General features: G+C 67.0%; 2 protein-coding genes across 6 annotated transcripts; both read left to right on the plus strand.

The window, feature by feature from the left end:
• Positions 1-36: 36 nt before the first annotated feature.
• LOC123604959 (mitotic spindle positioning) lies at positions 37-8,408 on the plus strand. Of its 5 annotated transcripts, none has more exons than XM_045491123.1 (5): positions 37-160; positions 4,600-6,277; positions 6,580-6,683; positions 7,613-7,651; positions 8,117-8,408. In XM_045491123.1, exons 2-5 carry the CDS (start codon positions 4,639-4,641, stop codon positions 8,204-8,206), a joined length of 1,872 nt encoding a protein of 623 aa, XP_045347079.1. In that variant the 5' UTR covers positions 37-160; positions 4,600-4,638; the 3' UTR covers positions 8,207-8,408. The 5 variants fall into 5 exon arrangements, with proteins under 5 accessions (XP_045347079.1, XP_045347077.1, XP_045347080.1 ...); XM_045491121.1 differs by having other exon boundaries at positions 38-164; positions 4,603-6,277; XM_045491124.1 differs by having other exon boundaries at positions 72-177; positions 4,603-6,277.
• Positions 8,409-9,597: 1,189 nt separating this feature from the next.
• LOC123604963 lies at positions 9,598-12,023 on the plus strand. Its single transcript, XM_045491137.1, has 2 exons — positions 9,598-9,614; positions 9,673-12,023. The coding sequence occupies exon 2, from the start codon at positions 10,477-10,479 to the stop codon at positions 11,527-11,529; it is 1,053 nt and encodes a 350-aa protein (XP_045347093.1). The 5' UTR covers positions 9,598-9,614; positions 9,673-10,476; the 3' UTR covers positions 11,530-12,023.
• The last annotated feature ends 1,912 nt before the right edge of the window (positions 12,024-13,935 follow it).

The raw sequence follows: 13,935 nt of genomic DNA on the forward strand, positions 1-13,935 counted from the left end.
GGGAGGGTGTGGCCAGTGGGCGTGGCCCCACCAGGGCAGCCGGGCCATAAAAGGACGCCGGAAGGAGGGAGCGGGCTTCTGCACCGCAGCCCCGGGCTCCCTTGGGCTCACCCCGGTGCCCAGTGCCCACCGCACCTGCACCCACGTGAGCGGCACCTGGGCAGGTAAGGCCTGGAGGTAAGGGGGCAGCTGGTGGTGGCGGGACTTGCTTCCTGCTAACTGTGGAGTCCTCTGGTTCTATGGCCCGTGCTGGGCCCCCAAGCTCTGCAGAGAAACCGGTCCCCGGGAGCGGGGCGGGGGGGACGGTGGGACGCGTTTACAGAGGCTGCCACCCCGAACTTCTGTCTCACTAGGCGATCTTGGAAGTTGCTGCCTCCCCTGGGCCTCAGTTTGCCTATCTATACAATGGGCTTTATGAACCCTGAGTGGGAGGCCTCCTCAGTTGGGTCCTTGTCTCCAGTGTCCCGACATGCTGGGTGATCCAGTCTCTGCTCCTTTTGGGCCTCACTTGCCCAGTATGAGCAGCATACGATGGGGGGTGGGGACTCAGGTTCGAGTCCCACACTGACCCTCCTCCCTTAGGCAGGATCGGAAGAACCTGGTGGTCCCTACAGCCAGGCGAGAGGCAGTCGGGACAGACCCCCCAGAGCAGGGGATTAAAGCCCCATCCACTGTGTCCCCGCCCTGTAGACTGACCGCCAGGCCGATAGGTCCAGGCCCACAGAGACGCCGGGGTCCCGCGGCCCCGGCAAGTTCCTTGCACCTTGGCCGAGAATCAGGCTGGATGGCCGAGCGCCCAGAGCCTTGGGGCCCCTATCCGTCAGGGGGGCCTGAGCCTTGCCCACCCTGCCAACGTTTTCCGGCACTCTGGGTCCTTTATGTAGAAGTGGCCGGGGCATCCTCCCTGCTCTGTGACGTATGCCCATTTCAGAGGAGGGGACAGGCTCAGAGAGGCTAAGTGGAATCTGCACCCCGACCCAGCGAAACCCCCCGCAGAGGCTAGCAGGCTGGGCGAGCCCCAGAAAGGGGCTCTCTGGGGTAGGAGCCCCAAAGGGTGTTCCGAGCCTGGAGCACGGGGTGGGGGGCTGGTTCAGGACCTCCTGCGTGACTCTGGGCGTGATCCCCCCTCTCTGGGGTGCCGGAGGGCCTGAGAGCAGCTGGAAGGAGCTTTCCAGTGAGTGCCGGCTCTGTGGGGCTGGAGGCCTGGGGGCCGGGGGGCCGGCAGGCAGTGGGCATGGCGCCTGCCGTCCTCCCTGCCTGGGTATCGTCTTTCTCCCTCCTCCTCTGGACTTTGTTTCCCGGGCCCGGGTGGGGCCGGGAGGGAGGGGGTGCCCCTGCTTCCCCAGGCGGGGCCCTGTCCCCTGGCAACCCGTGGGCAGGGCATCGGGATTCCGGTCTCTGTCCTGTCGACGGCACCAGAGCCAGGCCCCGAGGCTGCGGGGGCCCAGGGGCAGCATGTGAGTCGGGACCCGGCGTGGGGGCAGGGTGGGGGCCCCGCGCGGACTGGGCTTTGTGTCTGGGACGAGCGTTCACGCGTCAGTCGGCAGCCTGTGCTCACCTGTGGGATCCGCGGGGCGCAGGGAGGGAGGTGCCTCAGTACCCCCCGCCCCGCCCCGGGCCCAGCTGGGGTGCAGGGTCTGGTGGGGGCATGTGGGGGCATGGCGGTGGCCCTGTGAGGGGGCTGGCTGGGAACCCGTGCGGCTGGGGCGGAGCCTGGGTGTCTCAAGGTGCTGGGGCGTCTGCCCAGCCAGGGCCCCGGGAGGACCCTCCTTGCTGTGTGACCTTGCTCTGAGCCTTAGCCCTTCCAACGGGCCTTTGCCCGAGGGCAGGAGGCCAGTGCCAAGGAAGCAGATGTGTGGCACCAGGGGCCATAAACCCAGTTTCAGTCTGGTATCCACGTGACACGGGGTGGGGCTGGGAGGGGCAATGGGGGAGGGGGGCTCCCTGGGAGAGGAGGCGGCTGCCCGGGAAGGCAGGCTCCGGCCTCGGGACCTGCGGCTCTGCGGCCGGCTGCGTGGTCTCGGGTGAACAGCCTGCCCTCTCTGGGCCTCGGCTCCCTCTGCTGTTGACTGGGGACAAGAACGGCCCCCTCGCCGCGGGCTCTTACGAGGAGCAAATGCGACGCTGCTGTGGGGCGCGGTGTGCGAGGGGCCGCGGGAGACACGGGAGGCTCTGTGATCGCTACCACCACCCCTCATTCGTGCGGAGCCTCCGAGGCCCCGAAAAGGCTGACCCCCTGGGCTCTACCCCGTCGGGCCCCATGTGGGGGCCTCATCGGCCCGGCTTGCAGATGGGGACACTGGGGTGCCACAAGAGAGGACGCCTGCCCCGGGGTCACCCCGAGAGCAGTGGTGGGTCCAGCATTTAAAGACTATTAGCAGCCACCGTGAGAGCATGTATCTGGTGCCTACTGTATACTGGCTACATGGCAGACTTCCAGGGTGGACCCAAGTCCCGCGGACGCTACCTCCGGTCCGGGTGTGGACACTGAGGCCGGAGGTACCAGCCGGCGGGGCCCCGGGGCCTTGAGCCCGAGACCCAGCCTGAGGCCCGCCCACTGGCCTCCGTGACTCACCCGAGAGGAATGGGCCAAGGAGGAGGCGGTGCCCCCACCCAGGCCCACTGACAGCCTCTGGGCAGGTCCCCCCACCGCCTCCCCGGAGTTAATGTCCTAAGTGGCCTATAAATCCTGCTGGCTGTACGTCCACCTGCCCACTCGGCAAACACTCCTCCATCGCCGTTTGCACACCTGCCTCCCCCCCCCTTCCCGGGGAGCTCCAGGGCGTGGGGACAGGCCCGCCCAGCCCTCAGGGTCAGCACCGGGCTGGCGCCGGAGGGGAGGCCTGGAGGCACAGCCAGGTCTGTGGCAGAAATGACCCTGACCTCCAGGTCCTGGGCACCCGGAACGAGCAGCGTTTGCAGAAAACTTGCCAGCCTTTATCACCTCCCTGCTGTATGCTGGGTTCTGGCTGCAGGAGGGGGTGCTCGTCTGGGCCCTCCGGGAAGAGAGGGTCCTGGGCTGAGGGCTTCCAGTGGCAGAAGACGAGACTCAAGGACGCAGCCACCCCTGTGGCTTCCGGGAGGGCATCTCCCTGGGGGCAGTGGCGTGGCCCGCGGGCTGGGATTTACTACCCAGGCTTGCTTGTCTTTACCTGTTGCCTTTCTAATTCTAGTCTCAGTATTGGATACATACGGACGCCTGCTTAGTACACGTTAGTTAGCACATGGTTCCCATGGTCGATTTTATGTTGCCTGACCCCACCTCTCCAGCTCAGGGCGGGGCTGCGTTTTCCTCTTTAGAACGGCAGCTTTCACAAGCAAGGTGGCCCCAGCGCGGCAGGTTCTGATAGAACTGGGAGATGGGGAAAGGACAAGGGCTGCTTGAAGACCTGGGAACGGCCAGTTCCTTTCCTCAGCCGTAAAAAGGTGAAGCCTAAACTGGGTGCTGGGCCAAGCAGCGGGAGATGCCCGGACAACAGGCTCCAAGAGCAGGGGCAATCTGGGGGGGGGGGGGGGCTCCCTGGAGGAGGTGTCTTGTGGGCTGCAGCTAGGAAGGCTGTGGAGCAGCACAAATGCAGAGGGAGCTGCGGGAGGAGGAGGAAGAGGGTCAGGTTTGGGGTAGGGACCCCTGTGAAGTCTGGGTTTCGTGCTGAGGTCAGACGGAGGCCCTGGAGAGCAGGTGCGTGCCTTCATAGGAGGGGGTTCCCAGAGCTGTGCTCAGCAGAACCCCGAGGCTTGGAGAGGTGCCAGGGCCCCCGGGGGCACTGGATCAGGGTGTGGCCAGAGGCTCCGTGGCCTCACCTGGCCCCGCAGGACAAGGTCCAAGGCGTTCCCTAGCCCGTCCTGGCTTTATGGCACCGAGGCGGGGGACTGTCCGGGATGGGACCAAGTGTCCCTCTAGGCAGGTGTAGGGGAGGGAACCAGGAGACCGGAGTCCCTGCCAGCCATCCTCCCTCTCGGAGCCTTAGTTTCCCCACTTGACATCCCTTAGTGAGGGGCAGGCCCGCGGATGAAAGAAATCACAAGAGGAACCTCAGAATGTGTTGCACCCTGGGAGACAGGCAGGTGCGCTTGTGCACACGGGGGCCCAGGGAGGCTGCCTGGGGATGGCCTTGGGTCTGGCCACGTGAGCTGGGTGGGAGAGGGCAGTAGCAGGAGTCCGGGAAACGAACGGGCAGGGGCACCAGAACATGTCAGACGCTCACGGGGCAAGCTGTTGAGAGAGTCAGTACGGGAGTGAGCTACAGGTGTGGCTGGATCCAGGAGTTCACACGGCATTTTTGACGGACGCCTGTTGGCGTCAGTGCTGCCCTCGAGCAGGCTGTGTCCGTGAGGGCACACGTGCGGCCCCCAGCCGTTTGCCGGGTAACAAGCCCAGGGGGCGGAGGGCTCCCATCTGCCAGGGTAATCGCAAAGTCTCAGGACCAGAATTTCACGTCATTGGCAGGCTGGGTCACGCATCCATCCCCGAAGTGATCACAGAGGCCCTTTGGCCAGGACTTTGGCCTTCGACGGAAAGGAAATCGCACCCGTCCCCAAGAGAGCGTCCGGGGGCTGTGTCCCGGTCCCTGACGTGTTGGCCGTTCCCTTCTCCTCCCCCAGTGAGCCCGGAGCACCTGCGCCCGAGTCCCCCTGGCCATGGACCGAGTGACCAGATACCCCATCTTCGGCATCCCTCACTCGCCCCGCGTGGGTGGCCTGGGCCTGGAGGAGGGCACCGGCCACGCGTTGGAGCTGGTGGACGTGGGGCCTGCGGCCAGTGGCTGGGACCAGAACAAGCCACGGGCCCTGCCCGCTGACCGAGAGGCCGGGCCGAACGCAGCCGGGCCGAAGGCGTCCCGGAGCGCATGTGCCTTCCTGGACCGGCCAGCCCCGGGGAGGCTCGGCCGGGAGGGTGACGAGAAAGAGGAGGCGGAGGCCTGCCGTCGGCACCCAAGGGACGCCCAGCCCACGCGGCCACGGAGCCTGGAACGGGAGCACCAGGCACTCAGGAAGGGCAGCACGGCGGCCACGCTCCAGGGCAGGCCTGCCCGCGGGGACCCCGGGAGCCCCGGCCAGGCTCAGCCTGGGCCCCCGGAGGAGCACGTGGTCGACAGGGAGCAGATCGACTTCCTGGCAGCCAGACGGCAGTTCTTGAGTCTGGAGCAGGCCGGTGCAGCGGCCGCCCAGAACCTTCCCGCTAGGGCGGCCCCTGCGTGCGCCCCGCCTGCCGTGGGTCGGGCCTCCGCGGCCTCGGGCGGGCTGCCCCCGGCCAGCGGGTGTGCCGTCCCCCCGAAGGCCCAGGGCACGGACGCGGTCTCGGGAGAGAAGGGGGGCGCCGGCGGCCTCCCCGCCGCCCCTGGTGCCCGGGCTGTGGGCGGCCGCGGCTCCCGGGCCCGAGTGGGGTCCCCGGAGCCCCCCGGGGAGACGCCCATCGAGCGGGAGATCCGGCGGGCCCAGGAGCGGGAGGCAGACCTGCGAGAGCAGAGAGGGCTACGGCAGGCGGCCAGCCGGCAGGAGATGGTAGAGATACCCGCCAGGCCACTGCTGGCCAAGGTCAGCCTGGCCTCGGCCCCGCGGCGGGACAGGGGGCGCCCGTCACTCTACGTGCAGCGGGATTTGGTGCAGGAGACCCAGCGGGAGGCAGACCACCGGCGGGAGGGCCTGAAGCTGGGCGAGCCGTCCACGCCTGCCACGGCGGCCCTGGGTCCCCGGCCTGGACTCAGGAAAGCCCTCAGCTCAGATTCCATCCTCGGCCTGGCCCCGGAAGACGGGCCGGCCTGCCCTGCTCCCGCGGTGAGGAAGGAGGACCGCGGCATCCCGGCCGACGCCCTGCACGCGTCCGGCAGGCCTGGGGGTCTCTCTGCGGCCGAGGCCAAGGCTGTGGGCTCTCCACAGGCCGCAGGCTCTCCGGGGCATCTCTTGGAATCCTCTGGAAAACCGGCAGGCGCCAAGCCGCAGGGCTCCACGCCCCGCGAGGGGCCCCCGCCGGCCAAGAGAGGTGTCATCCGACAGGAGCATTTCTGCCTGCGGCCCCTGCGGTTCAGGGTCCCCGACGGGCCCCTGCAGGCCGCGGCCCCCCGCGGCCCGGGCTGGGAGGGCGGGGGGATCCTGGCGTCGACGCTGCAGAGGTCCCAGTCGTCCGAGCTGCTGGAGAAGGAGGTGGAGAGCGTCCTGCAGCGCGAGCGGGAGGTGGCCGAGGAGCGGAGGCAGGCCCTCTTTCCTGAGGTCTTCTCCCCGCCGCCCAATGACGACGACGACGAGCCCGAAGGCTCCAGAAGCTCCTCCGCGGCTTCCGGTGAGGGGTGGGGGGGGGGAGGCGCTGGGAACACCTGGGGGGCTCCGGCGGCCGGTCTCTGTGTCTGAGCTGCGGATTCTGGAGGCGGACGTCAACTCTGCCTTGTCAGGGGTGCGAAGGTTCGAGGGTGTCGTGTCCCCCGCCGTCCGCTGCTGCCCAGTTCGTCCCCCCGACGGCCCGGGCTTGGCCCGTCTGTCTGTCCGTTCTCCCGTTTCCTCGCGGGCAGAGACTCGGAGCCTCCCGGGCTGGGGTCTGGTCGAGGGTCCCTGGGACCCTCCTGACGCCCCCCTCTCCCCGCGCAGGCGTCACGGGCAGCTACTCCGTGTCTGAGTCCCACTTCTTCACCCCCGTCCACCCGTCAGGCGTGGCGGGTGCTCCCAAGCAGAAGAAAAGGAAGGAGCCGCGGGTGAGTCCGGAGCCCGTTAGGGCCACAGGAGGGCAGAGCGAGACGCGGGTAGGACCTGGGTTGAAGCCCGCCGCCCTCGCTGCCTGTGGGTGGCCGTGCCCCCGCCTCTTCCCCACGGGAGTGCACAGCGCGTGTCCCTTGGTCTGTCGGAGGCCCCCGAGCAGGGTCCCCACCACGAGGGCGTCCCCCTGAGTCAGTCCGACAGACGGGCTCTGCTTCGAGGACGACAGTGACAGTCGATGAGCACCGTCATACCGTCACCACTGCACAGCGTGTGCGGGTGACGCACACGGGGCTCTGCGGGCCACGCCTGTACCGTCTCAGAGCCACGTCCGTCTTGCCACACGCTCTTCAGAGAAAGCTCGAGTCGCCATGGCCAGCGTCAGGCGGTGCTGCTCCCACACGGGGACTCAGCCCAGACCCGACTCTGCCGCCCGCAGTGGTCCCCCTGAGGCCGTCTCCTCCCTGGACAGGGGGGCGGGTGCTCCGGGCCACCAGGGGGAACCACGCCGCGTCTAGCCTCACCGCCTGCTCTGGCGGCTCGGGGCACCGCGTGGGAGCCCAGTGACCCGGCTCAAGTCCGGTCCTGCCACTTGCTGGCCCGTCATGCTGGGCAAATCCTCTCTGACCCTCAGTCCCCTCCTCTAGAAAACGCGCGTGGTCGTAAGAACAGCCCCCTCTGAGCCCTGGGACGGGGCCGAGCTGCAGGAGCTCAGTAAACGTTGGCCGTCTCCCTTGGGACGAGTTTGCAGAGAGAGCCTCGAGGCTTCACGGCGGGGGCAGCGCAGGGGAGGCAGGCTGCGCACGGCTTTGAGTCTGGGGGCCCGCGGTGGCCGAGGGGCTCCCTCCCCTCCACCCCAAGTGGGGGCCCGGGGGGGCCGGGCGTGGAGTCCCAGGCCCCGGGGCTCACGCGCCTCCGTTTCCCACAGTATGCCAGCCTCAGCGCCTCCGACCACATCAACTCCGAGGTGAGTGTGCCCCCGGGCCCTCCGCCGCGGCCTCAGAGCCGTTGGGTGCCTTTCTCGTGGCGGGGCGGCCCGGGCCTGCCTGAGTGGGTTCTGCTGGGAGCCGCTCGGGGGGGGGGGGGGGCTTGCCGTGGGTACAGACCGTGGGAGAGGTCCGCAGCCGGGGAGTGAGGGTCTGGGCCAGACACAGAAGGAGGCTCACGGGACAGTGCGTGAGAGCGGCCGCTTTACTGCCTTTGTGGATTCGTTTATGAACTGGGTCCAAAATGCCAGAGCTGGCAGTGGACCCACCGTGGGTCTCAGGGTGACCTCCCACTCTCCTTGACACTGTTGCCAAGGGTAGGGGGTCTAAATCGGAGGAGGGGATGGCCTGCTTCCCTCCTGTTCTAGATCTCTCCTACGAGCTGGCAGTGAGGGACGGCGTCCCGGGGTCAGGACCCTGACGGGGACTCTGTGCCTCTCCTGCAGGTCCTTGAGGCCACACGGGTCACCCGCCACACCAATGCCAAGGCCAGGTGCTGGGAAGCCCGTATCTACGCCAACGAGGGCAAGGCCTGAGCCGGGCGCCCCAGGTCTGCCCTGGGGGGCCTGCTGGCCCATCCCGAGCCCCACTTCCCTTAGGAAACAGGTGCCTGTTTAAACTCCCCCCCCACCCCCTCCCACCCACCCCCCCCCAGAACCACAGATCAGGGCCGACAACCCCGAGGCCGGATGCATTTTCAGCCCTGATGGTTCTCTTTCCTGTTCTTATCTTCCTGGAGACATTGTTGTGTTTTCTGTGTGTAATGCTGGGGATGGAACGGGAGGTCTCTCGATTCTGCTTCTAAGACTTTGCCAAACACTTTGGGCCCCAAATGGGAGGACACCAGCCGCCCCCCACCCCCAGGTCCAGATGTGATTGTCCCTGCTAGTCTGAGGGCGGTGGGGCTGGTCCCTGGGGGAGCCGCAGGTCTGAGGGAGGAGCACCCAATCTGAGGGCCTCTGTGTTGTCCCCCAACCCCACCCCCGCGTGGCACACCCAGCAAATCTCTGAATTACAGCCCTGTGGGGTTAGCCCCCCACCCCCCGCCCCCGGCAGAGAAGAGGGCTGAAGGGGACCCACGTGCTCTGTGCCCCCCCGCCGCGGCCCAGCAGTGACAGCGTCAGTGCCCGTCCAGTGGGCGAGGCCAGTGGGTCCCCCGTGTGGCCCTCCAACAGCATCCCTGGTGTCCGGGGAGGTTGGACACTGGTTGCGCCCTGTGTGCATTCTATTCTCCCACCTGAGAGACGAGATCATTCTGGGCAAGGTGTGGACGCTGGACCCAAACCCTAGTTCTGCAGCCATCCTCGGGGTGGCCTTGGGGGTCCCCAGAGCTCCTGTGCCTCGGTTTCCCCTCCACGCACAGGGATGGCCGGCCTCAGCCTCCTTGGGGGTCCCCAGAGCTCCTGTGCCTCGGTTTCCCCTCCACGCACAGGGATGGCCGGCCTCAGCCTCCTTGGGGGTCCCCAGAGCTCCTGTGCCTCGGTTTCCCCTCCACGCACAGGGATGGCCCGGCCTCAGCCTCCTTGGGGGTCCCCAGAGCTCCTGTGCCTCGGTTTCCCCTCCACGCACAGGGATGGCGGGCCTCAGCCTCCTTGGGGGTCCCCAGAGCTCCTATGCCTCGGTTTCCCCTCCATGCACAGGGATGGCCGGCCTCAGCCTCCTTGGGGGTCCCCAGAGCTCCTGTGCCTCGGTTTCCCCTCCACGCACAGGGATGGCCGGCCTCAGCCTCCTTGGGGGTCCCCAGAGCTCCTGTGCCTCGGTTTCCCCTCCACGCACAGGGATGGCCGGCCTCAGCCTCCTTGGGGGTCCCCAGAGCTCCTGTGCCTCGGTTTCCCCTCCACGCACAGGGATGGCCGGCCTCAGCCTCCTTGGGGGTCCCCAGAGCTCCTGTGCCTCGGTTTCCCCTCCACGCACAGGGATGGCCCGGCCTCAGCCTCCTTGGGGGTCCCCAGAGCTCCTGTGCCTCGGTTTCCCCTCCACGCACAGGGATGGCGGGCCTCAGCCTCCTTGGGGGTCCCCAGAGCTCCTGTGCCTCGGTTTCCCCTCCACGCACAGGGATGGCCGGCCTCAGCCTCCAGGCCCCTCCCGCTCCCCCTCTCCTTGGCCGCTGCAGGGAAAACCGAGGCGGCTGGTTCCAGAAATCCTGCGGCCCGCCCCCGCCAGCCCAGGAGGCAAAAGCCTGAAATAGCTGGGCGGGGGTGGGGCCGTGGGGGCCCCGGGCGGGCTGGGAGGGGCTCTTCTGGGTAGAGCAGAGACACGCCGAGGGAGGAGGCAGGGCCCCAGTCCGAGGGAGGAGGCGAGGTCTGTGTCCACAAGCAGGGCCTGGGCCGGGGGCGGGGGTCCCTGCGTCAGGGATTCCTACAGCCTGTCCTGCGTCAGAGTGCGGGCCCCACCCACCCTTCAGGGAGGCACCTCAGGGGCTCGCCGTCTCCTGCCGGGTCAGCCACCGGGTGCCAACGGGCCTGCCACCACCCTCCCCGAGTCGGGACCTCCAGGGTGGGGGCGCTGCCTGAATGACTGGTGCGATGGCTCTGGGCTCAGAAGTCCTAACACCTGGGAATGGGCAGGGCCGGTTCCCCCGGGACCCCGGGGACCCGTCGCCCCACTTTTCCAGCTTCCAGAGGCGCCGCATCCTGGGCCCGCGGCCCCTCCTCATCCTCGTAGCACAGGGTCGCCGGGCTCTCTGCCTCCCTCTCGTGAGGATGCTGGGTCCCCAGGGCACCCAGAGTCACCCCCTCCTCGGGGGCCTTGACAAAGGTCCCCTCTGCCACGTGAGGCGACAGGTCTGCAGGTCTGAGGACCAGGAATGGGGACGTCTTTGGGGACCTTATGCTGCCCACCACACAGAGTCTCCTTGTCCCCTGTCCCGGTTAACCTTCCCCGGCCTCTGCTCAGGGCCTCCTGGGACTGTTGCACAGGCTGTGCACAAGGCACCCCGCTGAGGTGGGGAGGGCTGGGCTCCCCTATGGCCTGGGCCCTTCTGGAACCCCCCTGGCCCGGCCGTGCTTCTCTGCACACAGGTCATGTCACGGAGGGGTACATTCGTGAGTCCTCTAGGTCAGAGGGCCCCCGCCCGTGGTGGGACCAGCGCTCTGGTCTCAGTAGACTGTCCTTTGACCCCCATAATGCCCCCAGCACCATGGCCTGTGAAGGTTCCCCCAAAACACAGAGAGAGCCACTGCAGGGAGTGATGTCCTCCCCCAACGCGGTCTGTCTGTCCCCCCACATACTTGCTCTGCCCTTGAACCCTGCTCTGTCCGGTGGGTGCCACGAGGAAGGTTCAGAAACGGCTTCCCCACCGTGGGTCTGCCTGTGGCCCCGCTGCCTGGGGGTGGGGGAGGGGGCCACTGGTCACGTCCATGGGGCCCCCCCACCCTGCCATCCAGACCAGGGTCTGGGCACAGCGGGAGATTCGTCTGCAACCTGCCGGCTCCCCTGGGCCACGCTTGTCCCCACGGGGGCTCAGTCGGGGACAGGGGGCCCTCCAGGACACAGTGTCTGCAGCCCCTGGGGCCACTCCATTCGAGAGGCGATGTCGGCCCTCGATGCCGACCCTGGGACGGTGCCCACGCAGGAGACACGCGTCCTGCTCCCCCAGCCAAGGGCCACCAGGTGGAGCAGAGACTTGAATGTTCCACGGGTGCATGATGGCCGTGTCCCCACCCACCCTGCCCCCTGCCTGGGTGACCAGGGCCACCTGGGGGGGCCCGCAATGTGGGCGGGGAAGCAGACCTTGTGTGTTCGGCCTGATCGACAAAATGAACACGAGTTCCTCAAGAAGTTAAACACACGACAGCCATGTGACCCGGAGGTTCCACGTCTGGGTCTGTCCCCAAGAGAACGGGAACCAGGGACTTGAAGAGATACTGGCACCACCGTGGTCACCGAGGCACGAGTCACAACAGCGAAAGGGGAGCAGCCCAGGGTCCCCCCGTGGATGAAGGACAAACACAATGTGTCCATCCCCACGCTGGAATGTGACCCAGCCCCAGGAAGGAAGGACGTCCTCCCACCTGCCACCGCGTGGAGGGACCCGGAGGTCACTGTGCGCAGTGACAGGAGCCAGACACAGAAGGACACGTCCTGCGTGACCCCCCTCACGGGGGTCCCCAGAGGAGTCCCGTCACAGAGACAGAGTAGATGGTGGGAGCCGGGGTGGGGGAGGGGGCAGGGAGTCCGTGGCTTCATGGAGACAGTCTCAGTCTGGGGAGACGGAAAGTTCTGGAGGCGGGTGGGGGGGCGGGTGCAGGACAGCGTGAGTGTGCTTGATGCCACTGAGCTGTGTGCTCGGAAAGGGTTAGAGTGATACATTTTGCGTTATGTGCACTTTGCCAAGATCTTTAAAAAGCTAAAGGAAAAGTGTTCGGTCTCTTGGAAGCACACGGAGGCCCTTGGGAACCACCCAGAGGAGCCCACAACTTGCCAGCTTAAAATAACTAGAAATACCGGACGGCGAGCCGCGTCCTCCGAGACTCTGGGTGGCGTGGGTGTGGGCGGGACGTCCTGCGTCTGTGACTCACCTGCGTTCCATTCTCCCTCCAGGGCCGACCCCTCAGGAGGCGGGGAGGGAATTCGGTCCCCTGCCGGGTCTCCTGAGTCTCGGTGGGACCCCAAAGCGGGAGGGTCTGTCGGCCCCTCATTCTCTGGCGCAAGGGGACAGACGTTCTCCCACGTGTATGATGATGCCGGAAGGGAGGCCCTTAGAAAGGCTGGAATACAAACCCCGTTTCCAACTAAAACGTGCTCCTCCCTCCAGCCGGCTTCTGAGCTGCCTCGGGGGGAGTCGGGAGCCGCCCTTACATAATCCACTCCAGCTTGCGCGCGGTGCGGATGGACGCGGATCCCGCAGGTTTGCTCTGTAACAACCATCCCAGCAGGTGGTGGCTCAGACTCCAGCTGCTCCCAGCGCTGGCGATTCCGTGGGTGGGGGAGGGGTGGAGGGGGCGGGCTCATCCATGGGGGGAGGACGGGGGGGGCGGGGGGGGCTCAACAGGGAAGGGGGGGCAGGGGGCGGGCTCATCCAGGAGGTAGGGGGGCAGGGGAACGGGCTCATCCAGGAGTGGGGGCGGGGGGGCGGGCTCCTGCAGCCGTGACCAGCCCGGTGTGGGGGGTGGGGTGCAGGGGCCCCTCGCTCACGCAAGTGAAGCCAGGGCTCTGTTGGCGGGGGTGGCCGCCCGGCTGCGCTAAAATTCAGGACGCTCGGCTAAATTTGCATTTCAGGCCAACGGCGAATGGCATACTTGAAGTGTGCCCCGTGCCGTGTGGGGGACATACTTGTGCTTTTGAAAATCGCTCATCGGTTACCCGAAGTTAAAACGTACTGGATGCCCTGTCCTTTTATTTGCTAACTCTGGCCACCTCCCGGTTCCCCCGCGAGACCTCGGAGAGGGCACCCCGGGTGCAGGCGCTTCAAGCGCCCCTGCCCCGAGGCAGCACAGGGGACCGCGGGGCCGCCGGGCCCCAGCCGCGGGGCACGTGGGGCCGCCACGTCGCCCAGCCCTTGGGCACGAAGGCACCCGCGGTTGGCGCGAGCGGGAGAAAAGGGGCGGAGCTCCCTGCTCGCCCAGGACCCGGAGAAGGTACTGTCGCCAGAGCGGAGGGCACCCGCGTCGCGAAGACGGGCCTGGGGCCGCACGCACCAGTGAGCACAGCAGTGAGCGGGGGCAGGAGGGACGAGCGGGGCTCGTCGGGAAATTTCACCGCCGACCCTCAGGATGCGGCAGTGCAAAACGTAAAAACCAGACACTGGTTACCAAGTTGACTGTGTTAGTTGGTAACGAATTAGCACACACTTAGATGCTCACCACAACGCCCATTTCTCAGGGTCTGCGGGGGTCGGAAGTCCAGCGCGGGGTGTCGGGGCCTCGGCTCAGGGCCCCCCCCCGGGGCTGCCTGCGCAGACAAAGGCTCCACTGGGGAAGGACCCGCTTCCCAGCTCCTTTGTTGCTGGAACTATCTCCTTACTCTCGTAGGGCCGAGGTCCCGGTTTTCTTGCCGGCCACCCCACGCACGTGCTTGTCCCAAGGCCCCTTCACAGACAGTTCACAACCTGACTGGTTGCTTCACTCTGGCCTTTCTAGGGCTCTCCTGATGAGGTCAGGCCCACCTGGCAGGATCTCCGTTTCCATGAACTCAAAAGTCAATTGATTCGGGGACCTTAATTACATGCGAAAAAGCCGCCCACTTTTACCAAATCCCACCCACACTCACGGAGTTACACAGGGTGTGTCACTGGGGGCAGGGGTCTTGGGCCACCTCAGAATTC

This window comes from Leopardus geoffroyi, chromosome A2 (genome assembly GCF_018350155.1).
Source record: "Leopardus geoffroyi isolate Oge1 chromosome A2, O.geoffroyi_Oge1_pat1.0, whole genome shotgun sequence".
NCBI lineage: Eukaryota > Metazoa > Chordata > Mammalia > Carnivora > Felidae > Leopardus > Leopardus geoffroyi.

Excerpts from the sequence above, each read along its gene's own strand:
- LOC123604959 (XM_045491123.1), top strand. The coding sequence starts at position 4,639 with ATGGACCGAGTGACCAGATACCCCATCTTCGGCATCCCTCACTCGCCC. Across the intron at positions 6,278-6,579 it reads AAGCTCCTCCGCGGCTTCCG|GCGTCACGGGCAGCTACTCC; the intron begins GTGAGGGGTGGG and ends CTCCCCGCGCAG. Across the intron at positions 7,652-8,116 it reads CCGACCACATCAACTCCGAG|GTCCTTGAGGCCACACGGGT; the intron begins GTGAGTGTGCCC and ends CCTCTCCTGCAG.
- LOC123604963 (XM_045491137.1), top strand. The coding sequence starts at position 10,477 with ATGGGGACGTCTTTGGGGACCTTATGCTGCCCACCACACAGAGTCTCC.